This window comes from Tyto alba, unplaced genomic scaffold (genome assembly GCF_018691265.1).
Source record: "Tyto alba isolate M040663 unplaced genomic scaffold, T.alba_DEE_v4.0 Super-Scaffold_14, whole genome shotgun sequence".
Taxonomy (NCBI): Eukaryota; Metazoa; Chordata; class Aves; order Strigiformes; family Tytonidae; genus Tyto; species Tyto alba.
In genome coordinates, this window is record NW_024881276.1 from 56,721,206 (window position 1) to 56,746,299 (window position 25,094).

Sequence of the window (25,094 nt, forward strand, 5' to 3'; positions counted from 1 at the left end):
AAAAAAAAAAAAAAATCATGAGGAACTCTGACAATTTTTCCTTGAGCAAGAAGTAACACAGAATACAAAATAAAAAGCACTTCCACATACAGGGATGACACAAATACTTTTATAATAAAAGCTAGTTTCTTAAACTCCTTAGCACCTCAGGTGCTGCGGGAATGTGAGGCTCCCCCCCCCCCCCCCCCCCCCCCCCCCGAGTCGCTTCCTGCCCAGCCCAGAATCATTTCACTTCGGCAGAAAACCGACTCCCCGTACCGGGGTACAACAGACAGCACACCCATTTCCCACCGTAACCTTCCCGGTCCCGCCAGTCTCGGACGAACGACACGAGCGTGGCCCGTGCCAAGAACGGGGAGGGGGGGCCCCAAACGCACAGATCCGGGCCGTTATTAAATGTCAGCGTTACATCCGGGGGCGGCGGGGAAGGGCAGGCAGCGGCTCGGTGCTGCCTACCGCCGTTCCGCAGGGGAGAAAACGCGCGGCCAGGGCCAGCCAGGAGGGGACGGCTTCCCGCGGCCGGAACCCACCGCAGGTGCCAAACCCAGAACGCGACCGCGAAGCCGCCGCTCGGCAGCCCGAGGGGGCACCAGCCCGCCCGCCTGAGGAGGGACGCCGGGGGGGGGGGGGGGGGTGCCCTCCGCAGCGCCGCCGTTAACGGTCGCTCCGCGCGCCGCTCCCTCGGCCCCGACACCGGTGAGGGGAGCCGGGTTGGGGGGGGGGGGAAGGGGAAAGGAAGGGAATCGTGGGTTCGGGGAAGGGTCCCCGCCGCCCACTCACGACTTACCCAGCAGGGACACAAACAAGAGGAGCCCCACCCCCCCAGCGCAACCGCCGGCCTCATCTCTGCCCTCCCGGAGAGAACAGAAACCGAAAGATGAGGGCGGCCGCTGCCCTCCCCCCGGCTGGCCGCGCCCTCAGCCGGCCCGCCCCGCGCTCCCCGCCCGGCTCCGCGGCCTCCTCAGCGGCGCCCGGCGGGGCGGAGGCCTCTCTGGGGTGCTGAGGGAGCAGGGTTCCTCTGGAAACTCCGGGCCTCCCTTAGGAAAGGGGATTTCAGACTTCGCGGCCGCCTCCGGCGTGTCTTGGTGGGTTGCGGCTGGCAGAGAGGAGGTGGGATTCGAGGTGGTGCTGCGGCAGGGGGGTTTCTGGTTCACGGGGCTCAACGCCAGCCAGCGCTGGCGGCAGAAATTGTCGTGTTGCTCTTACAGTAGGGAAGTTTCAGCTCTGCTGACTGAAAAGCTAAAATTAAATCAATTTAATGTGGAGCGAGAGCCCCACAGGTTAGGGGGAGAACAACTTTCAGCAGGTAACACGCAGCTTGCCACCTCAGAAAATGATGATCCTGTAAACCTAGTACTCCCTGGAGCCTGGTGTTTGACAGTGATGCTCCCCAAAATGCTCGCTGTTCTCTTTGGGGACACCTGACAATGTCTCTGAGGGGTGGGCTCAAGGCTCAGCTTAGCCATGCTCGCCCGTTTCACCCAAGGCTGGGTTGGCCTCTGTGGGGGTGACCCTTCTGAATGAGCGAAGGGAAAAAAAATAAAACAGAAACCAGCTCTGACTTCTGGGGGTTTCCTTCAACACCACCTCCTCAGAAGCCCATTCACAAAACTAAACCAAACTTGCATTCCCTTTTGTGGATCACTGGCCTCTTGACACTACAGAGTATTTTTGAGGAAGAAAGGGAAAATACCGCAATAGTTTGGGAAACATAAACACTCAGCAGCTATTGAAAAATTGCTACTCTGCCAAATACCGCAGTGGCAGACGTGAGCCAGCTTTCCTCCCACAGCAGCGTGTTGCTGTGAGCGGATACTTCATCCTTGTTCACCTGCCTCCCACTCGCAGTGCATTGTCCTGGCTGAGGAGAATCCAGCTGCCAGCAGACCTTGCAGCCTCAAAACATGCTCAGTTCCCGGGAGCTCGACTGCCTGTCCCAGGGAACACCCGCACGGCACTGGTGCTGGACAGGGAGGCTCTCACCGCAGGTTTATCCCTCGGCTGGTTCCCTCCCAGTGCGCTTGGCCCACGCCACTCGCTGCCGAGCAGCTGTGTCAGGCTCTTAAGCACCACTTGGAGCGACCTCAGCTCCACTCTTCACACAACAGTGCCTGTAGCGGTTTAGAAAAAAAAAAAAAAAAATGGCAGCCATGGAGATCTCTAGCCAGAGGACCTTTCAAAATCAACACTGAAGATGTTCCAATGCTGAGTGGTGGTTTTTCCCTCCTCTAGGATTCACTGCAAGCTCCTTTACCCCATCACTGCAGCATGAGCTAGAAAGATACTGTATTTTGGGCTGAGCAGTTCTGTCTCATTCAGTTCTCCCAAAATCAGAATAATACTGATCCATTCTCCATAGCTATGTTGGAATGACATGGAACGTAAATGGCTTCCAAATGGAGTCAGGCCCATCCCATAAATTCCTTTTGCTCAGTAACAGAAACCCACAAGAAGACTGTCCCTCTGTTCCCTTTCCCCCTCCATTCTCAATCTCTGTGATTGGGAGAGTCAAAGGGAGCTCCTCACCCTGTAAAGTCTCCAAGTCACAGTGTTGACACAAGAAATGTAATGTGTGCCATATCCTGTTGGCAGGAACATCTGTTCTCTGCTGCTGACTAGTCCTCCTGTCAGGTAAAATGTCCTCCCAAGATGTCAGAGACTTTAGGTTGAACCTTGCTGCTGGGAGAACGCCACCTCCCACTTTGCACACAACAGCTTTCCTGTAGGTTATGGGATCTTTGGAGCTAACAGAAAGAAAGCTGAAGCAGAGACTGACACTTTCACTTAGATTATTTTAGAGTGGAAGGAGCTACAGGAGGTCACCTACACACACTCGAAGCAGGGCTAAGTTCTTCCTACTGAGCTGCTCCACGTTGTAAAGGATTGATTAGTGCTTCACAGGGTAGAGAAAGTGAGAGAGGAACTTGGGCCTGGTGGCTGGTTTATCAACCCTAGGCTCCTCTGGTTTTGGGAGACTACAGGGATACGTGGCAAGGATGCTTTCTCTCTTCTCGTGCATACTTATACAGTCATACTAAGTAGAAGAGCCATAAAGTACACATGAAAGACTCAAGAAAATGACTGGTTTGTCTCCTTTCCTGACTGAGTACCCAATCAGACTTGCCCACATTTTCCCTTCCTCAGTTGCCAAGTCAGTCTTTAATATTTTCTTCCTACTATCTCATAGTTAGGACGCTCTAGTGAAAATCAGGAGTTCGAATCATTTTTGCTGAGGTGAGAACTAAACCTGGTTCCTCTGTCATTCATGAGAACAACACAGGAGCCTAGGTGCTTAACATAAAGCCATAGTTTCTACTCCATGGGCAAAGGAGAGAAAATACAGGAGCTGTGATACCAAGTATTCCAGCAGTAGGGTGGATCCAAGCCTTATTGTACTGTGAGCTCATCTCTGCCTACATTTCATGCCCTTCCTCGAATGCAGAGACCACAGGGAGTGATTTTAAATAGTCATCATTTGCTTAAGTCACACGTAGTTTCCCCCAACGTCCCACACTGCTACCCTGACTGCGTTGTTTCCAGTTTCAATGAACAGCTTTCCAGTCCCAGTGAATTTTCATGTGATCAGAGTTCCACTTGACTACTGCGCATTTGCAGTGCTTATATGTCTCTGCCAGCTGTTGCTTTGTGGGGGGAGATGGCATCTTCAGCAGATTTTGGGACTTTCAACCTTTTCTTGCATGTGCAGACAGTGCAATTTTTTCAGGTTTTTTTTTTAATGAAAGAATTTTCACATAAAATCAAGTTTGTTTGCTTTCATTATCCTTGGCTCATTCTCAGGTGAATCACACTTTTAAAAGAAACCTAATGTGGTTTGAAAGCCTTTGCAACAGTGTTCCAGTTGCCAGTATGATCACTCCTATTGGAAACTAGAGTAAGTGGCACCAACATTAAGTTTCTGAACTAATATAGCTGTAGTTACTGAGTAATTAAGTTCACAAACGAAAGTAAGAAAACTTTTCATACCAAAATAGTTTTACCAGTAAGAGCATTTTAAGCACAGAGGAACTGAGTGACTTTCGCTGTTTGCATGAGGGACCACCACAGTGTGCTGATATAATAAAAAATTTAATGGAATTACTAAATCTGAGGTTACAGGAAAAGAAAAGCTGCTCAAAAAACAGAATTTTCAATTTCATTAGGACTTTGGGGGTTTTTTTAGCATACCAGGATGTTGTTTAGCAACTCTGCAAATACACATAGCAGTGCAAAACTAAATCAGATCTGCACATCCTGGCCACAGGTTTCTTTTAATCTAAGGCAGTAATACCAGTGCCTGCCTTATATTACATGGCACTGCAAAATTCCCATAGAAGTTGGCAAAGAGTAACAGTTGCATCCTGCCACAAAGGGTAGTGCTTATTACCGTAATTTTATATAAAAAATGGAAAGAAGTGTTTGCTGGTTTTCTTTAGGTTCTTCAATTTGTTTTACTCTTAAAAATTTGTCATTTTCAGAATCACACTGTTGTTCTGGAGGATTGTATGGAAATGCCACTGCCTATTGGTATGTTTTCACAAGTTTATTTCTTCCTTTCTTGATTGAGAGATTATCCAGATCAATAGAATTTGTGGGTATAATGGAGTGGGCCCGTTGCAGTCTACAGGCTTTTGTCTTACAGTCTGTGAATCAATGTGAGTCTAGTGCTGGGGTTATAAAAATGAAGAGTGGGCTGGAAGCCAGGAGTTGGCTCTTCATATTGCAGCTTTCGATCTTGGAAAATTGATTGGGTTGACAAACTTAATTGCATATTTGAAGATACACTAAGATCCTACTTCTCTGACAATAAGCCAGCTTGACTGTGGGGCCAAGTATTTCAGGATCAGAATGTATCTGTATATGTGTCTGGGAGGATGCAGATGGGGCAGGGCTTCAGTTGCCCTCCAGGACAGGCAGCTGATGCTACCTAACTTTCCTGTGAGGATGGGAGAAATTTCTCTCAGGAGTGACTTGGAAATAAAAAAGATCTGCCTAAACCAGCCCCAAAGCCTTTGGCTGGAGAAAACTGAGGTAAGGAGATGACCGCTGTTGCCAATAACTGTAAAGAAAAATAATGTCTGATGCTTTTGGAAAGGTCTTTGATCACCTTTCTGATCAGACTGAAGCAATTCCTTAATTTTGTGAAGAAGAAAATAAATAAAGCACCTGTAGAATAGTGCCTGGACAGGCATGCTCCTTTGCTCGTTACCCTTCTTGCCACTTAACACAGTCAAGGGCAAAGCTGACTTGTTCCTCTGCAAGAAGGACCAACATGCATCAATGAGGCTTAGGAAACAGGTGTGCCCTTACCTCAAAGTCTAACTCAGCCGGGGAGATGGTACCACCATCTCATGAATATCATGTGACAGACTCCTGGTTACATGTTTAGTTGTGCTCTTATGTTTCTCCACCCGTTTATACCAAAGCAGTAAAGTTTTTTTATTTAAAGATCTGTTTGAAGTATTTGCACGCTTATGATACTGGCGCATTACTGAGATCATCTTTTTATTTCCTGTAGTATTTGAGATTCAGTCTCCAGAGGAAGAGTGAAGAGTATCCCCACCCTAAGAAATACACAGTCTTAGTGTATTATGGTGATATGGCTACCAGTTACGTTTTAGCCTGTCTTTCCCCTCACTTTTCAGAAGTAATCCATTGCTTTGCCTTCTTTTGGCAGCTACGGGGATCTGACCAGAAGTAAAAATACAGGAAAGAGACAGCGATGCAATAGGAAAATACACAGATGCAAGGCTGTTATCAATTTTCCCGGCACAGACTTACTGTGAAGCCCAGTGACAAATCAGTGTCCCTAGTCAGAATTTGGCAGACAGGTCTAGGTGGCAAGGATAAAGCACTGTAACTCTGTCACTTGCTGGAACTGGTTTCACTAACTGATTTCTGATGTGAGAAGTTTGCCTTGAGGAAAGGGAGGTAGGGAGGAAAGGAGTGTCAGTATCTTTTTAAACCAAAAAGTCAGTGAAGCCCTCTGATGACACAGACTTTGGCTAATGGTTAAATAAGAGCAGAGGTAATTGCTCCTACCATTTTTTCCCAAAATAGCACAGGCTGGTTGATCATTAACAGTCAAGCTGATCGAACAACCCACCACGGCTCTTTTCCCCTGTACAATATTGTACTTGTAGCAGACTAACAGGAAGATGGTTGAGGATCTGAAGAGAAAGCTGCTCATTGTTCTTGCTGTCCTCTTGCTGCTCAGCTCAGCACAAGCAGGTAAGAAAAAACATGAGTGCTTGGCAAGGGATTGAAGGTTTTACATAGAAGGATCTGAATTCAGTTCCCCCTAAACAACCCGTGTGTCAAGTGGTCCTTGCCATAATCTTGTTAGGTGCCAGGAGAAAGAGTAGTGCAAGAACAGTCCTTTCTTCTCCCATGCTTTGATTCAGTCAGTCTCAGTGATGTAATTCCATTAACCTGATATAAAAGAACAATCTGGGTTTACCCTGAAGTGTAAGGCAGCGGAAAAGGGACCACTTGACCTCTGGCACTGACATCTCCCACTTTGAAAGTTTAGCAAGTGTAATCTGCAGTATCTGGGAGAAAATAAACAGACACCAGAGTTCCATTTATTTCTTAATTGTACTGTCAATGAAACTGCTGTTGTGATCACTGCAGTCCCACATCACCTGCACCTTCACAGCAATGCACCTCCTGCCTTACCTTTACCTATGATCCCCCTCATCTTACAGCATTTCTGATATGCGCCATGCTTGCACTGAACCTGCCCTTGCTGGTTAAACTGGCTCATGAACTACATTTTTTCCAAACTGATCTCAGAGAACATCTCTTTCTTTTTTGCCTTCGGTACACAGGAAACCAAAATCAACAACAGTGAGGGACAGTCACATCCTAAAAGGGGGCATCTGAGGGTTGAATCTCACTCCTTTGTGCTGACCCTTATGCCATGTCCTGCCTAGCTAGTGTAAAGTATCTTCTAATGGAACAGCCAGCAGTTAGGGAGTTGGTTGACTTATTTTTTTAAATTTTTATTTTATTGTATGTGCATATTCAAGACTGTTTCACTTCCTCCAGTCCAGAAAAGGGAAGGTGCATGCATTGTCATTGCAGCAGGATGCAACTATGTCAATTCATAAAGTAACACTTTTTAGGTCAGAAGGGATCATTTAATCAATTATTTTGCTTCCTGCTCCTCACAGGACAATAGATTTCACCCCATTAGTCCTTCAGTAAATCTGACATCTTACCTTCAACAAGCCTTCCAAAATAGCAGCCAGTCCTCTGAAATGACAAAAGATGGAGAATCCAGCTCTTCTGTGGGTATCCTAGCTATGCATATTGCTAGCCATACATACTGCTAAACTTCTATGCTTGCTTTTTAACCTAAATTTGCTCAGTTTTTCACTAGCTACAAGTTTGAGATTTTTTTTTTTCTGTCTAGATCAAAGTACCTTCCAGTAGCTGCCTTTTCCTTCCCATAAAGCATTTCCATCCAGTAAATGAATCAATCAGGAAATTATCATTCTCATATTTTGTCACCGACATTGTCATATTTATTTCTGGATTTTTGATACAATTGTCAATTAGACTTGTACCTTCTACTAAGCCTAACACAATTTGAATAGAAATATTCCCCATTCAGTGGTGACTGCCTGTTTCAACCATTTTTTTAAAGATCTAATGACCAGATCATAAATGTACTTAGTAGCTGGTATGTGTGGCTGATTTGGGAAAAAACCTAACAGAATGTCATTCACATCTCAATAAAACAGTTCTCAGAATTCAAAGCTACCCTGACATCCACGGTTATCTTCCCCAGCCAGTGCTGGAATTCCATCAAAGGACAGAAACAACTTTATCAGACAGATAAAATTTCCAGAACAGGCTGATTTTAATTTATATTCTACCTTTTTAATCTTTATCAATAGAAGTGAGATTGCTACCTTCATCTTCCTAATAAATTAGAATGAGCTTTGGGGTTTTTTTTGCATCACACAGATGCAGACTAAACATGCTATTCACTCCCTCTCGTTCCAGGGAAAACAGACAGACTCTCAGTGCATCACTGCACTGACTTCCAGACAGCAAATTTCCTACGGGGCAGTAAACTTAACATCCAGTTTCTTCTGTTCACCTCCTCAAGCCCCAGCTGTGGGGAGCTGATTTTAGCTGATGATGGCATCAAGAACTGCAGCTTCAACAGCAGTCTGGAAACCAAGATCATAATCCATGGCTTCAGGTGAGAGAAAGAAGAGCACAGTGACTAAGTTTTTACTGGTAAATTAAACATTGCTGGGGCATTCTCAAACAGTGAGTGGGGTGGCCACATAAATCACCTGCTCCTATGATCTTTAGTCTCCCCAGCAGAGTGGCTGCATGCAAAACACCTGCTAAGAACAGTCTGGAGTGTTGAGCCCCAAACTGGACCTGGGAATTGTCTGGGAGGCTGTTGGTGGAACAATGCTGCTGACAACCCTCGTTACAACACAACTTGAAGACCTTCAGTTTGTGATGAGCTGTCTATTTTCATAGAATGGTTTGTGTTGGAAGGGACTTTAAAGGTCAGCTACTTCTAACCCCACTGCCATGGACACCTTCCACTAGACCAGGTTGCTCAAAGCCCTGTCCAACCTGGCCTTGAACCCTTCCAGGGAGGGGGCAGCCACAGCTTCTCTGGGCACCCTGTGCCAGTGTCTCACATCCCTCACAGGGAAGAATTTCTTCCTTACAGTTAATCTAAATCTACCCTCTTTCAGTTTAAAACCTTTACCCCTTGTCCTACCACTACACTCCCTGATAAAGAGTCCCTCCCCAGCTTTCCTGTAGGCCCCCTTTAAGTACAGGAAGGCCGCTATAAGGTCTCCCTGGAGCCTTCTCTTCTCCAGGCTGAACAGCCCCAAGTCTCTCAACCTGTCCTCCTAGGAGAGGTGCTCCAGCCCCCTGATCGTCTTCGTGGCCTCCTCTGGACCTGTTACTACAGGTCCATGTCCTTCTTAGGTTGGGGGCCCCAGAGCTGGACACAGCACTGCAGGTGGGGGCTCACAAAAGCGACTTAAAGGAGAGAGTCCCCTCCCTCGACCTGCTGGCCACACTTCTCCTGATGCAGCCCAAGGTACAGTTGGCTTTCTGGGCTGTGAGCACACATTGCTGGCTCATGCTTTTGTGGAGCCTAAAAAAAGTTAGGGAATTCAAATCCTTCTTTCTTTCCTTCTCATGCTCTTTCACTCTCTTGCTCATTCTCTCACTCTCTCCTCTTTTACATCTTTCCTTTTTCTTTCCTTCTTTCAGCCTTTTTATTTAAGCAGTCTTTTCTTAAAGATTCTTGTCCCTTTAAACTGTTTTCCTGGAACTCTTGTCCTGATTTATCAACATCTTGGATTAGTCAGCCATTTAGGAGCCCTTGCAGAGACATTATAATTCTATTCTTGAAACTATAGGGATTTGATCTGGGTTTTTTTAAGCTGTCACCATTCTGCAAGCTTGTTTTACTGTGCCATTCTTCAGCCAAATGTGACCATATAACATTTGTTTTGATGTGCAAAAGTCTGAATAGAGAATGCACAGAAGGCCAGGATGAAACCACAGAAGATGTTGCAGGGTCTTTTCAGGAAACTAGTAGTTGCCCTGGTGTGACATAGCACACCTTTCACCAGGTGGTAATAGGGGAAGTGCCTCTCAGTTTTCCTTGAATTCTTGGGTATAGATTTTTTTTTTTTTTTAAATTGTCTACAGATGAGGAAATGTAGCACAGAAAGACAAGGTGATATGGCTACGGACTTCCTGCCAGTGGGTAGCAGAGCAGAATCCAGGTGTTCCTGGTCAGGTGTCTTACTCCAGGTGGGCTCTATGGTGGCTAACTGAAGCACCACAGCAAGACTGAGATCTCAGCTTGAGCCCTGCAAATGCTATTCATTAAAATATATGGTTCCCTTCTGAATCAGCCCATTCCAGAAAGTCTTATTACACCACTGCAAAGAAATACCAGGTGTGAGTGTCTGGCTGAAAGAAAAAAACTTTCAGCGACTGTCTGGCAGCCTCCTCTGAGACATGTGAAGCTCTAGCACCAGTGAACAACATGCCCTACTTTGGAAGACACCTAACATACTTGTTTCTGATGACTCCACAGGGCTTTGGGTACCAAACCTTCCTGGATTGAAGGACTTGTCCATGCCATACTGCACACAAGCCAGGTGAACGTGATCGCAGTAGACTGGGTTTATGGGTCTACAGGAGCCTATCCCTCTGCAGTGGAAAATGTCACACAGCTGGCCCTCTCCATCTCACAATTCATCAGCAAGCTCCTGGTAAGCTACTGTGCATTTCCAGTTGTGGGGAAGCATGGCCAGAGAACATCATTCATGCAAACAATTGAGAGAACAGCTCCCAACCTGCTGTCTCCAAGAGCTGGGCAAGAAGGCTCCTTTTTCCAGAATGAGCATTGTGTAGCACTGAAGAAATTTCTTTTTTCCCCTCTGTCTCAGTCCAGGCTTGAGCATGCCACTGTTTTTCTTCTTTCTCTTGAGTTCTGACATTTTCTGGAAGAACATCCCTGTTGTCAGCTGCCTCTCCAGACAAACCTGAAGGATGGCTTGGGTTTTCTCAGGTCCATGCTTCACTGGGCAGTCCTCTTCTTCTGCCTGTAAATTTTGTCCAGGGAGCTGGAGGTGGCGGGATTTGAGGCTATTTTATATTTGCTTTGGTCATTAGATATACTTCCCAGTAGCTGGAAGTCCCCACATGTGTCCCAGTTCATTTGTGCACTGCACTGCAGAACAACACTTATGCAATGAGGGTGATACATCTTCATGTTAACAAGATACGCATCAACTCTCTGTGAAACGTTTGCACTGCAGACCCAGGGTGCACAGCATGGGAGTTCCTGAGTATGCACCACGTTGTGCACAGTCACACATTTCTATCCAGAAATACAACAACCCTTGGAGCCACTGTGTCATTAGAGGGATGGGGATGGGGGCTGGGGTGGAGTGGGAAAGGACTGTCGCCCCTCATTGCCGATTAGGTCACACAGTGAACAAATAACTGAGAGGGACAGCATCCCCACCACTCATTTCATGTCTGTGCTGAGTACTGGTCCAACTACTTACAGACTTTCTCTGTCCAGCTTCTCCTGCAACACTACACCACAGAAGATTGTATTCTTTTCTCATAAGCCTCAGTACCGCTTCAGGATATGGCCTCATACATTTGAAAGTCAGGATTTTTCATGTAGCCATCAAGCTCTCGTGCACCATATTGTCTCCCATTGTATCGTACTGCGTCAAGCAGACCAGCCTGCAGGCAGCTGAGTTCCTGTGGATGGGGTCATCTCTCATCAGGTCTAAATGGCTGTGCTTTACCTGGCTGTTCAGCCTATGGATAAATCCTTAATCTCTGAAAATATAATCTTAAAATACTAATCAGCATATTGGTACAGTGATGGTATAAAAGTAGAAAAAAAAAAAATTCCTCTGCTTTACTGAGAAAAAGATTATTCACATGGTGAACATGGGTCACTCAGCTGAGAGAGGGAAATTCAGTGTGAAGCAAGCTGTGGAAAGAGAAGCCAGAGGCTATGTGTTATGAACAGGAGCATCTGACCGACCTGGTTAGGGTTGGGTTTGCATCTGTGGACTTGAAGAAGGACTCTGAAAAACAGAAAGGGCAAAACCCATCATTCCCACATCTATTTGCTTCTCCACCATACACCTCAAAAGCAATCCTATTTTAGAGGAGTTACAGAGCTGCTGTGTGGGCTGGGATGGGGTATTTCACCCTTCTTCTACGGAAACATTAATTTGTACTATCATCAATCTACAGGCCCTGGGCATCTCAGGGACATCCATCCACATCATCGGGGTAAGCCTCGGTGCACATGTCGGGGGCCTGGTGGGGCACTTCCATGGTGGTCAGCTGGGACGGATAACAGGTATAAAACAGTCTCAGGTCCTCACTTGCTCTTCAAAGGGGAGAATGAAAGAGCAAGGAATGGGAGTCATCAATAGTGGTCTTTTAATTGCATAAGGGCTCATTAGATCCAAGCTTACATGCTTCTTCCTAGCTTCAGGAGAGCCTGACAATGCCTTTCCAACCATCAGTCCCCTCCACACTGCCAAAAAAATGCATGTATTTTCTAAAGGATCCTCTGGCCCACTCTTCAGATTGGTGCTAGCTTAAAAGAATACAAGGCCTCATGGCTAATGAAAACCCACAATACCTGCATGCTTTGCTTTCACTTTATAGCATGTGTACCTCTGTGGCTCTTAAAATTAAAGCCCACAATGCATGTCATTGTGGAAAAGCAGCAAGAGTGAGCTGCTAAGCAGGAAAATGTGAGCTGAGAGCCAAGGGGACAGCAAGGTAGGCAGGGGCAGTGGCCTCACTGACGGGGGACACAGTCCTACCGTATCTGGGCAAGTTGAGCAGAGCAGGTCCAGTGGCAGGAACCAGGGCCAACCACAGTCCAGTCATCACCAGGCAAGTCTGTGGTGATGAGGCAAGCCCAAGGTCAAGCCAGGAAATCAAGTCAGCGAGATAAAGGCAGAACCAACAAGACTCAGGGCTGGGCATGGCATCCCTACGACACAGCTCAGGCAAGGACCAAACAGGAGCTAAGTTTTATGCCAGGCCCTTTTTAAAGCTGTGAATCAAAGTTTACATTGGGAGGGACTTGGAGTAACCACTTTCCTGCACCAGGATTTTACAATCAGCAAAATCTTCAAATGAGCAGAAGCAGAAACTTTCCCATGAAACCATGGTAAATAATTTTAGAGTCAGAGACTCTTCCCTTTTATGTTGTCTACATGTAATAAAAGCTCTGTAGATTAATTTATTCCATTAATTTTAAACTCTGCTAGAAGACAATCCTTTTTCTCCACTCCTGATTGTCCTGGGGGTTCATAGGCATGCTGAGGATTGGAGGTTCCAGTTCAGATTTAGGGGCCTGAAGAGAGGTGGAATTAGACCCAAGATATGTCTGATCTCATCTCCTGACTCTTCACACACATACATGCACAGAGGAATGTGATTCCGGAGCCATAATTTGCTGAAGTGTTTTCAGTCACCTAAAAAGAGCTATGGAGCAAAACCAGAGTGAGTCTTAGAGATCAGGTCACAGACTTTATTTTATGAAGTGAGTTTCTTTAACCCATGCCTGTTCCTGTGGCTATCTCCCTGTGCAGGAAAGCAAATGGTACAGGAACTTGAATGAACCACCCGTATCGAAAATTGCCGAAGAGCAATTTGTTTCAATACTTGCAGAGGAAATGAAAAAACCTGAAGGAATTCAGCTGCATACAGTGTAGCTTCAGTGAACAGTTTTCGTAGCTGCTGAGGATGTACATCTCAGTGGAGTTTATGCAGCTTGTGCTTGGAGGAGGTTGGCATAGAGAATAGAGGATAGAAACGTGCTTGCTTCAGAGCTGTTCTAGAATTGACTGCTGCTTGTATTAGGTGTTTCTCCCTCCTCGGGAAGAAGTTTAAGCTATACCAAACAACACTTTTTAGTATCTCTTAAAGTCTTTAACTAAAACTTCGTCTGTAGAAGTGGGTGGGGAACCTCTCAGCTTTTTGTATGTGTCAAGATTAAAGAACATGGGAGAAAAAATAAAGCAGTAAATTCTTCTGACCACTTGTCCCATTATTAGCTTTTATTTATAGAAAGAATAGGAAAGAATGTTTTTTCCTTCTTTCCCTTTTCCTCCTTCTCTCCCCCCTCACAAATGTGGACATATCAACTTATATTGTTGATATTGCCTTCTCCATAGAGAATTAATGGGACTGAGTCCAAGACAGCAAAACTGTCCAGCTCTGAGGCTAAGTGGCACGTGGAGCAGAGCTGCTTTTTAAACTACTGTTGTTGCCTGGGGAGTGAGAAACATGATGTGATATTACTTTTCTATGAAAAGTGAACAAGATCAACCTCAGCCAGAACAAAAAAAGAAACATCTTTAACCCGTTCCTTGGTATTGACAAGGACAATTTTCTGTATTCCTCTGACTCCCTAGAAGTTGCTCTAGGAGCAAGTTTTAGGCAAAAATGTAGATGGCTGCTTAAGTACTCGATTTTATTTGTGGGGAGAGGACTCAGAAGCCTCCTTGTTTTAGGGATGTTTAATAGTATCAAACTTTTGGAATGCTTGGATTGGTTAATGCCTGAAACGCTGAATTACCCAACTGATGATCTTCAGTGACATTTCTCAGATTGTAGTGCTAATACAGATGACAGTACGATTAGGGAAAGTGTTATAAGTTTGATTCTCTTTCACCAAAAATCCAAAAGACACTCTGCACCCCCATTGTCAAAGCTATCTGAAGCTCAGACATGGCTTTACAACCTAGAAACTTGAGGTACAAAACTGATAAAGGAACAGTAGAGGACAAGGTAAGGAAGCTGTAATGGAAGCTAGCAGGGGCAGAAACCATTCTGGAGCATAATCAGTGAGACCTGGGAATAATTAATCACCTCTGCCTAGCAACATTATTAAAGTTTTGGATAAAATAACTGCTCCAGAAATAAGAAAGGGGCTGAAGAGCACTTGTTGTTGAGGTGTTTGCTTTTGTTACAGGCCTGGATCCTGCAGGCCCTAAGTACACCAGAGCCAGCCCTGAGGAACGCCTGGATCCTGGGGATGCCCTCTTTGTGGAAGCCATTCATACTGATGCTGACAGTAAGTTGGCTTCCATCTTCTTCAGCCTGTTCTTCCTGCCGTCATTATTGCTAAGGAGTGTGTGTAGATCATTGTGCCATCTATGCCAGATTACCATGAGTTCCAGTTCACTCCTAGGATGTTTCTGGATTAGATAGGCTTCAATGATTAATTCATTGGCAGGTACCCATATCCCAGAGCACAGGTAGAGATTAAACAGAAGGCAATCTTCTGACAAATATTGTTTCCTTAATCCTGCTACAGCAGAGTGAGTTTGTGCAGAATCAGCTCGGCATGGCTTCTACCCCCTGGAAGGCATGTCAGGTCTTATACTGCATTTTCGAACCTGACGTAAGAAGGGTACCACTGCAAGTGCCAGTGGAAAGTAACGGCGTCAAACTAACAGCTGGTACAACAACAGAGAAACTTTTCTAAAGCGCTTAGGGTCTACATAGGCAGAACGTGCTAAAGAATAATGTAGTGCCTTTGAGTCACACCTTTAAGGTCAGAGAAATCTCTACCAATGTAACTCTCAATCATGCCTCATAATTTCCCATTAAGATTGTGGCCAGTTTTGTTCTCCTTTATGCTGAATCAAGAACCTGAGTCACAGAGGTGGTGATTAAGCTGCAGTTCCCAGTCATTTCGATGGCAGGGCCTGGAGCACTCTCTGCTCCGTGCAGCAAACCTGCACAATGCAGGCATGTAGGAACAGGAAATCTGTCCTTGCTGTCTCCAGCACTGGAGCTGGATTCAGCACTACTAATGTTCAACCATTTATTGGGGCCTGTCAAACACCGTGTAGTGGAAAGCCTATAGAAATACCAAGCATAAGGATGAAATGGCATTTAATCTCCTTTCAGATTTTGGGATCCGAATTCCTGTCGGCCACATTGATTATTTTGTCAATGGAGGCAAAGATCAGCCAGGATGTCCCCGATTCATCTCTTCAGGTGAGAATACTCTGTGGCCAAGAAAGGGGATTTCATAGCTATTTATCAGCCTGTGAAAAAGCTGTTTGGCAGCCAGCTCCTGCTATAGTCAGGGAAGACATCAAAGCAAAACATGTATTTGTAAAGGCACATGGGACCAGAGATTCATGTCCCACATCTCCTCTCAGCAGTACAACAAGCAGCTGAAATTAAAATCACATACAAGTCAAGTGTCTTGGCAGCACCGCTGTCAAGAGACAAAATTTTGGCGACACTTCTATATGAGCCAAAACCCTAGCATCAGTAGAATTTGTATCAACAAAGAAAACATTTTTGCTAGAAAGGCTCTTAGGTACTACTAGCAAAAGCTTCTTTTTGTTTCCATGATGGAAGTTGTGTCTATACTTGGACAGCCTGCTTTTTCCTTCTGGAGAACAGGACATTACACAGTAAATAGTGTGGATAAATATTCAAATACTTTCTGAATGAGCCAGCTGCATTGAGAGTCAGGTTACAGGGGACACCTGTGGTACCTCACTTCCCACATTTGGGGTCCCAGTACAGGTGGGAGTCACTGCACCATCGTACCTGCTTGCAGAGAGCTTGAGGCCTTCATCGATGGTACACTGTTGGAGACATGGCAGTCCTGTGGTCCCTCTCCTCTGGAGGACTCTCTCAGTCTGGGACATATACTTCTAATTTCTTACATAACTCCTCTTGCAGTGGGATCTGGGCTTGTAGTCACAGAGGTGCTCTGTCAAATGTTACTAATGGGGAGGGAATGGCTGCAGAATCAATAACAGTGTTTCTTGACACTCAATTCCTTAGAAATATGCAAAAACACTGAAGCCAAGGGAAAGGCTCATGGCTGCTTTTCTCTGGGTCCATTTTTTCTTGCAGGTTATAAGTATCTGATCTGTGATCACATGAGGGCAGTACATCTTTATGTCAGTGCCTTGAAACATCCTTGTCCGTTCATGGCATTCCCCTGCGCAAGTCATCAAGATTTTTTAAATGGTCGTTGCCTGGACTGTGTTGACCCCTTCCTGTTCTCCTGTCCCAGAATAGGTACAGTACCAGTACGAGGCTTTCCTGGAGCAGATGACAATTCATTTCTGATGGGTGTTGGTGCAGAGCACAGTACGCGGTTCAGATTTCTCTGTGCAGGATTTACTTTGGATCTCCTTGGGGACAGTGAGAAGCTGTTTCGTTTTCAGGCTTCTATAGAGATACACTAAAAGGTCATATATTGACCAAGCTAGAACACCAACATCTTGAACATTTCTGATCTTTAAACATTTTATAGGGCCCACAGATGAGTTAGTTGAAAGAGAGTCTCCAGAATCACCTGCCTAACAAAAGTGGGCGATTATCTCAAAAAGTGTCTTGCTTAGAGAAGCAGATGGAAATTTTAGCCCAAGCCTGGAGTCTCATTCTTCTACAAACCACTAACTGTTGCTGTGTCACCTCCTTCTCATAAATTCCTGCCATGGCCACCCCAAAGATGAACTCCCTGGACTGGGAGAAGGTAATGGTTGCCTCTTTTAGGCTTCTGAAACTGAGCTGTGGCATGAGAGGAAGTGTCCTCTGCTGCTATTTGCAGTCCAGTGCCAGAGGAACATAAGGAGAAGCCTCTTTTGGTATAGTGCTCTCAAAACAGCCACCACGTTCCCATCTCACCAGGCCACATTGCCAGCTAGTCAGTGGTGCAGGTGCCTCAAGCTATGGTGGTCTTCTCACTTGACCCAGAAATCCTGTTTCCCAGCACTTTGTGTTTGCATTGTCATTTACATTTGCACTAAGTAGTCTTTAGTCCTGCTCATTTTGCACAGGTGCAAATGATGGCACAGTTTGTTAGCAGAGGAATGAAACAAAGCCACAGAGAGGTATTCTGATGATGATTACCTGGGGTAGCCAGAGTAGGTTTTCTGAGAGGATGTTAACCTGTCAAACAGACATCACAAAACTGTGCTTCCTCTGATTTGCACGGGTATAAAGGAAAGGTCTGTCCTCCGAGACAGTGGACTTGGGTGGGGTGAGTGGAGATGAATCGGGACCAATTATACTTCTGTTCTGGGTCATTCATGGCTTTCCCTGAACTGTCTTTATTTCCTCCTGCAGGCCTGCTGGAGCAGGCAGGCGTCAACATGAGAAAGCTGCCCAAGGAAGTGAAAGTTTATTTAATGACCAGTCCCTCAGCCCCATTCTGTGGTAAGTAGCAATGAGAAAAAAATGAGTCAGAAAAGAGTTGACCAAATGAGGCAGATTCTCAGGGGAGGCCAGGTGCAACCCACCATCCCCATCTGAATCAGGTGTTGTGGCCCAGATGGTCTGAGACACACAGCTGAAGATCAATAACCCTGCACATCTGCCCCATAAAGCCCTTTCCAATGGATTTATTAATGTGGGCACAGCCCTGGATTAAGACAGCCACATGGCTTCAGGACTAAAGTAGAAGGTAGTGAAAATGCCTGTTTACACTGGACTATGCAGACCTGGCCACTGTGCCTCTCATACCACAGAAACTAGTTTCTTTCTTATGGCTGGTTAATCTTCTTTCTGCTGGTGGGGCCAAGGAATGAGTGCTAGAGGATTTCTTTTGGCTGAGGTAGGTCCATGTGATAAGTACCTGCCCTCAATCCCACATATTTTGCTTCTTGCTCAGTCCACCACAGCCTGGTTGAGTTCCACTTGCAGAAGAAAAGAAACACAGTCACCAGCATTGAAATCACTTTCTGCAGCAACAGCACCAAGGACACAGCAAAGATCACCATGTGAGTGACAGTGCATGTTTCTGGCCTCTTCTGTCCCAGCTCCATGTGTGAGGATGTTTATACCAGTCCAGTAAAGGCACAACGATAGCATATCTCCCTGAGTGCAGTCACTGGGTGATGAACCACAACCTTTCTTCTTGAGTCCCTCCACATTTACCTTAAATGCACTCAAGAATCAGACGTGCTACCATACTTGGTAACCCTGGCTAGGTCCAACTCTTCCCTGAGTGCACAGAGCAGTAGCTACACTCTGGAATCCCCAAATTTACATAATTTCATGTTGCTACACTGGTTCGTTTTTTACACCATACCCTTGCCTGGTGCCAACTCAACCCATGATCACTGTGAGATAGTTAACAGCTCTGCTCTGCCAGACAGAGATGGCTACAGCAAGACCCCATCCACCAGAGGTTCCAGGCTGATGAACTTGGCTTAGGCATTAATCTCGACGCCCAGTAGGACAGCAGTTGCAAAGAGGAGACAAGTTAATCTATGCACAGCCTGAAATGTGTTCAGTGGCTTGTTGCCTCTGCAGTAATGCGACAAAGCACACAGGCTCCCATGGTAGGGAAAAGTTCAGGCGGCAGGGTACCAAGACCACATGTGGAGACAGATTTCTCTTGACAGCACCACCCTCCTCCAAACCATACCTTAATTAAAGGACCAGACTCAGGCTCCTGTTCCACAACCCTTGCTGCAGGGGGATCTCTCCACCACAGAGACGTTCCCCAGAAGTCTTCCTCACTTCCTACTCCTTCCTGCCCACTGCGGTGGGCTGGGAACTTCAATGTAGACATGCAGCTAGCACATTGCTGATTGCCTCGGGAAGCCAGAAAAGTCTGCTAAATAGCCCCAGCCAGCTCTCCTAAGATCAGAAGGGTTCCAGCGCTGGCTCTCACACAGTCCTTACTGCTAAGCCAAAACATTGTGACCTGAAGCTAATTGTGTTGCTGCTTCAGTCCAGGGCACCAGGAGGTAGGGGTGAGAACCAGGGAAGAGGAAGCCACGCTGTAGGGTGGTCTCCAGTGTGATATAGCTGCTTGGTCACAGATTTCCAGCCAGGCCCTGCAGTTTGGAGTTTGTACTCCAGCCTGATGGAGTTCAGTCTGTTCAATCCCTCCCTGGTTTGCCAGCCAAATCTGCCTTTTCCTAAGATGCAGAAAGGAAGAAATAGTAACACCCAGGTCAAGTCAGGACCCTTGATCTGCTCAGAAAGACATGCAGCACTTCATTTTGCAATTGTCAGACACAGGGCTTGATAGGTGTCCAGCAGGAGGCATGTGAGCACTGGAGAGAAAGGCTGCCTGGGGAAGTGAGACAGGCAGGCAACCCTGAGGCTTTGCTGTACCTTCCAGTTTTAATCAGACAGTAGAGTTATAGCAAGGTAACCTGTCCAGAGATACCCTTGCCCTGCAAGAACAGCAGCTGTGTTTAATTTAAGTGCCTTCATAAGAAGCACAAGGCTAAACCAAAAATTTTCTTACAGCAATAAACCTATGGATTTGAGAGTATAAAATTGAAGATGCTCCTTTTAATTAACACTGTAGCAAAGAAACTTTCCCACTCTAGGCAAAGGTCATCCCTCCAGCGCAGTCAAGCTCAGAGTGTCAAATAGGCATCTAAACGTAGATTCTCACATCACAGTTCAGAGACTGATTGATCACAGACTTATTTCAGGTGATCTGACATGCATGCCATCCTGCAATTCCCCAGAAGTGCAGAGAGACTTGGGAGTGTTCAGCCAGTCTCACACCTTCAGCAAGTGACTTGCATGGTTGTGTCTTGCCTCACATTGCCCTTTTTTTCTCCCTTCCTCTCCCAAACATCAATTCCAATCTCACTCCTCGGGGTGCCTCACATGTTGCTCAGAGTGCCCCAAAAGACACGTCCCCAAGCTCCATAGCTGCCATGGGGCTGACAGAGTCAGGACCTTGTTACATGGCACACTTCCCAGATGCATTGCCATTGCTTACACATCACACGACATCATCCCCATATCCAAGAAAACATACTCCTGAAGCCAACCAGGAGTCCTACATCCATCCAAAGGTTGTGTGGGTTTGGACCAAATGTCAGTCCCACAGTGGCTTTCTTCAACCTGCTTAACCTTACTGTGTTCCTCTGTCCTAGGGCAGGGCTGGATCCTGCCCATGGACATTATACAGTAGAGAGATGGCTTCCCCTCTGTTTGTTTTCCTTTTGCTATCTATTATTCACCTTTATAACCACAATTTCATGATGCTTCCTATTTTTAGCAGCTTCAAGCTCAACATAATCAAATACACAAAACCTCCAACATCTACCACTGGGGGGGACTGGATGTACTGGTTTGGGTTGGCCACTCTGGCCTAGGAGGATGCTGAGTGCAGCTGTCAGTCCGCTCCCAGGATCTACTTTGGTTAGCAGAACCCTTTTGTCACCTCTCCCCTTTCCCTACCATCACATTTCTGATCAGGCAGTCGCTCAGGTGCTTCTGGGATTGTGCAGAGTCAGCTACACACATATTCTTCATGAGCACAAGGAAATCAGTGATCTCCAGGATCTTAGGGATGCCAAGTAGATCAAGCGTGAGAAGGCCCTCTGGATGGACTCCACAGAAGGGAGGTGGCCCACCTCTGTAAAATGGCTAGACAGCACTCCTTTGCAGTACACGACCAACTGGGCTCTGATCACTGGCTCTTTATGAAACCTCTGGCATTTCTCAGTTGGTGTTACCTGGGTAAGAGCATAGGAACAGACAAACATCCCTCTGTCCAAGCATCCCACCTTCAACATGGTCAAAAGCAAATACCTAGAGAAGAGTATAAAAAAAGGCAGTGTAAGCATGTAGCAATGCTTCCCCAGATCGTTTCCCAGTGTCTGACTAATTACATCTCAGGGACTTTCAGATGCAAAGGTGAGATCTTTGTCCTGATTAGCTTTTGTCTCCCATGAACTTGTCCAGTTCCCCTCCTATGACTTCTATAGTTGTGTAAGTTTTCTAGCATCCATAACATCCCATAGCAAGGATTTTAACAGCTTAAAAGGAGTGGTAGTCTGTGCAGTGTGCAGTCTTTTTAAGCCTGCCACCTCTTAGCTCCCTTTGATGACCCTTAGTTTATATACTGGAAGAAACACTGAATAACCAGTCCCTATCTGTGCCACTCATGATTTCATATATGTTGACCTTATCTACCACTTACCTCTCTGTAGCAATCTTGGCAGTGTTCAATCTATATGCAATGGCAAGAGGAGTTGTAGTAATTGTGTGATGGAAAGAAGGAAATTTATACAGAAATATACCTGACTACAGAGATAAAACATGGAGAGACAACCAGCAATGTGCAATGCCCTGTTTTGGCAGATGATTCTTCTCACTCCATTTTATTATGTAAGGGCTTCACAATAATACTCCAGGTTCCTCTAGTGTTTCAACACATTTGCATATGGCCTGCATCTGCAGGTTGATTGAATGTTCTCTCTCACATCTCTCACCCTGCCTTGCAGACCTAAGCATCAGGAGATGGGCAAACGGCTGCTGGCCCACAGCGTTCCCCTCTGCCAGATAGACAGCGTGACACTGAAGTATCTCCCCAAGAATCGGTTTTGGAGGAAGGATGAATCATCCATCGTTGGCAAGTTCTGTGCAGCCCCGCTGCCTCTTGATAGCAAGTAAGTCACAGGAATATCTTACAGTGATCCAGTGAGCCTGTGGATGCAGCCTGTGGTTTGAAACAACCCATTCTCTCTCCTGTTTAGATAAACATATAAAGCAGTCTCTCCCATCACCTCTGTGTCCCTACGTAAATCATTTTCTACCTGTAAAAGAGAAAAACTACCAAGGTAGTTTCCTAGGAGTTTTCTACAGTTCTTCCCCCAGGATAAAAACATTGTGCCATGGAAGGAAAATGGCTGTGACTCACATCACCTTAAAGATGCTTAAGTCACAAACCACGGCAAAAGCTTGTACTAACTAGAAAGTATTCCGTTTGTCCTTGTTTACTCCCTCCATCTTTCCCGTGTCTACCATGGGTCTCCATCTGAAACATGACAGACAAACATTTTAAGATAAGACAACAGAAGACCAGTAATATATTTCTGCTTCTTATGCTGCACAGGATTATAAAGCACTAAGGCTAAAGACAACCATTTTGGCATTTTCTAGGCCAGGCATTGTGGAGTATATGCCTTCAGCCATAATTACCTTACCCAGAGTAGAACCAGCCAAGTCCTCCTCCTCCTGAGAGAGATAAGGGTTTTCTCCATAATACAGTATTATTGCCAGGAGTTTTGCAGATCCAAAGTTCTTGCAGGCAGGGCAAAATAGCCAGGTCTATACTGACATATTAAACTCTGTCCACATTGCTTCTGAGCTGACTCTTATGCTGGCTCCAAGCTGAAGCAAGCTAGTGGGTACTCCAAAGCAGGGAAAAGCAGAAGGCAAACTGGGCTCACGTTCAAATACTGTTCTGATGGGCAGTAAGGAGACTCAAGAACCAGACAGTAAAAATAGATTCAGTAGGCCCAGATAGGGGGGGAAAAAAAAAAAAAAAAAAAAAAGGCATTCCTATGTAAATACCAGGAACTCCCTCAAGCACTCCAAAGTTGGGATGGATGTGCAGATACATGGCTTTTTATCACTTATAAATGGGACAGCATGGCACGTTGCCTTAGAGGGGTGCTAACCTTCACCCTTGGAAGCACTGGGCTTGGCTGCAACGGAGATAAAAAGCTGTAGAGTTGCACAGGTTCACCACTATGTTCTTATCACTAAACTGGGAGCACTCAGAGCAACAACAGTGGTGGAAAAGTGAAGGACACAACCCCATACATACCCCTCCAGCCAATTCAGCCCCACCAGTGCACAGCACCCTGGTCCTGTGGACCTAAGCAGCACAAGGTCCACCAGCACCTCGCTTGCCTCTGTGTTAGGATAGCAACCTCCTCCTGACTTCCCTGTGTTCTTCCCTCAGCAGGACAATGTCATGCCTACCCTGGAACCTCACCCTCCACAGCAACACAGACACCTCCTATGAGCTGCCCGCTGCTTGTGCCTAGCACCGCCTTCGGAGCACGCAGGCATACCCAGACCCGGAAAGGAGCCCTAAACCTACTGCTGCTCTCTGCTGACAGGTGATACTTTCACGATAAAACTGGATGGGTTATTTACTTCCTGCATTAGGGACAGGATGTCAAGGAAAAGAAGTGTGCGACAGATTGATGAGTACAAGGTTGACTGGTTACATCAAGTTCTCTCGGTTAAAAGACTGGATTGGGACTTCTATCTCATGGGTTCTGTATGCAGCTCAGAAAGTGAGATGGGCAAGTCATTTAATCTCAAGGCTTGGATCTGTATGAAAGAAGGAAGAGATAATATCATTCTTCCTACAGTGGGAGCGTTGGGATAATTCATTTGTGTTTTGTACCATTAAAGTGTCCTGAGATCTTCATGTTAAAGGTGAGAGATTATTTTTCCTCAGCAAGGGGAAACGGTGTGGTTCAGGTTTGGCACAGAAAGGAGTCATTCTTAGCCAAGGCTCCAACGAGAAACTCACTAGTCCCATTTACAAGACACTTTCAGGGTGAGACCCTATTGATTTCATGTTAGTTCTCCTGATAAGTAATCAGAATAGATTCCCTGACAGGCCTGGAGCAGCTCTTCTGGCTGTTGGCTAAATTCTCTTTGAAGCTCCCATGAAGTGAAACAGACACCAGGAGTACAGCAGTGCTCTTGCATCCAATTTTGCACAGCTTTGACCAACTGCCCAGAATAGAAAGTAATAGGAGGAGGATGGAGCATCGTATCTACAGGGCCATCTAGCACAAATTAGTCCCAGGAACTAAGAACAGCCTTTCAGACCTTGAAGAACAGCCAGGGTCTGAAAAGAATTGATGAAAGATTGCAATATGAGACTCATGTACATAGAAACAGGCCTCACCCACCCACACCTTTTCCACCACCTTGATGCATATCCAAATTAAAGAGGAGACAAGGCTTTCATCACTTCTGCCCACAAATCACATCTTCTATAGACCATTTTCTCTGGTTCAATGGACTGGCTTCACTGGGTGATAGAGAAGTGCACCAGGAACACCTTGGTCAGGAGAGAGGGACACTCTAAAGGCATTTCTGCCGTGAAGAAGCCTTGGCCACTTGTCATGAGCTGTCACTACTGCTCCAGTAGAGAGTGTCACTGCAGAGATAGCTCCTGCTTTCAGCTCACATCCAAGCTTTTGGGCCCTGCCATATGGCTGCTTGGAAGGCCAGCTAACAAACACCATCTCCACCCTACACTCAGGAAGGGGTTAGAGCTGGGCCGTGACCCTTCTTGCTGAAGACTGTAATATAACCTCAGCAGGCACCCGTGAAAGGCAGTGTGTAATTCAGCCCACCCCAGTCCACTACTGCGGTGCATAAAGCACTATATCAGATGGAAGCAGCTCCATTGTGCATCTCAGTTCCTTTGCAGAAAGGACCCCAGCAGTTCTCATGTTAATTTGCTGGAGACATTTCCTAGCTGCGAAGGGCAATGGGATCAGGCTGAAGCAAGAATGCAACAACAGAGCAGGGTGACAACCATTAGCTGGACGATCCCCAGGCCTGGGGCAGCCCCATTCTCCTGCCCTGGGGTGACAGCAAAGGCAAGCAGTGCAAGGAGCTGTGTACAACCTGGATCCCACTTACCCACCACTTCAGAGGCCTCTCCAGACCTCAGGAGTCCGTCAAGAGTGCCAGATCCCAAGGGCAGAGATCTTGCCCAGCTGAGACTTGCGAGACACGCCAAACCGGTC

General features: G+C 46.1%; 2 protein-coding genes across 6 annotated transcripts in view; one reads left to right on the forward strand and one right to left on the reverse strand.

Annotated features, from left to right (window-relative positions):
• The window catches only part of CD58 (CD58 molecule), a 30,090-nt gene extending 28,624 nt beyond the window's left edge, over nucleotides 1-1,466 (reverse strand). The window contains 2 exon segments of the mRNA XM_042788321.1: nucleotides 788-890; nucleotides 1,422-1,466. Of these exon segments, the coding sequence (XP_042644255.1) occupies nucleotides 788-890; nucleotides 1,422-1,466 (148 nt within the window).
• Nucleotides 430-23,759, forward strand: PLA1A (phospholipase A1 member A). 5 transcript variants are annotated; one of them, XM_042788906.1, is made up of 13 exons: nucleotides 430-696; nucleotides 4,476-4,524; nucleotides 6,058-6,228; nucleotides 8,011-8,212; nucleotides 10,100-10,277; nucleotides 11,791-11,899; nucleotides 14,537-14,638; nucleotides 15,481-15,570; nucleotides 16,450-16,617; nucleotides 17,671-17,760; nucleotides 18,215-18,323; nucleotides 21,810-21,974; nucleotides 23,276-23,759. In XM_042788906.1, the coding sequence occupies exons 3-13, from the start codon at nucleotides 6,156-6,158 to the stop codon at nucleotides 23,358-23,360; spliced, it is 1,371 nt and encodes a 456-aa protein (XP_042644840.1). In that variant the 5' UTR covers nucleotides 430-696; nucleotides 4,476-4,524; nucleotides 6,058-6,155; the 3' UTR covers nucleotides 23,361-23,759. The 5 variants fall into 5 exon arrangements, with proteins under 5 accessions (XP_042644840.1, XP_042644842.1, XP_042644843.1 ...); XM_042788908.1 differs by having other exon boundaries at nucleotides 23,279-23,759; XM_042788910.1 differs by having other exon boundaries at nucleotides 431-535; nucleotides 6,141-6,228.
• The last annotated feature ends 1,335 nt before the right edge of the window (nucleotides 23,760-25,094 follow it).

Coding starts and splice junctions, on each gene's coding strand:
- PLA1A (XM_042788906.1), top strand. CDS start 6,156: ATGGTTGAGGATCTGAAGAGAAAGCTGCTCATTGTTCTTGCTGTCCTC. Junction 16,618..17,670: donor GTTCTCCTGTCCCAGAATAG/GTACAGTACCAG, acceptor TTCCTCCTGCAG/GCCTGCTGGAGCAGGCAGGC. Junction 21,975..23,275: donor CCGCTGCCTCTTGATAGCAA/GTAAGTCACAGG, acceptor TTCTTCCCTCAG/CAGGACAATGTCATGCCTAC.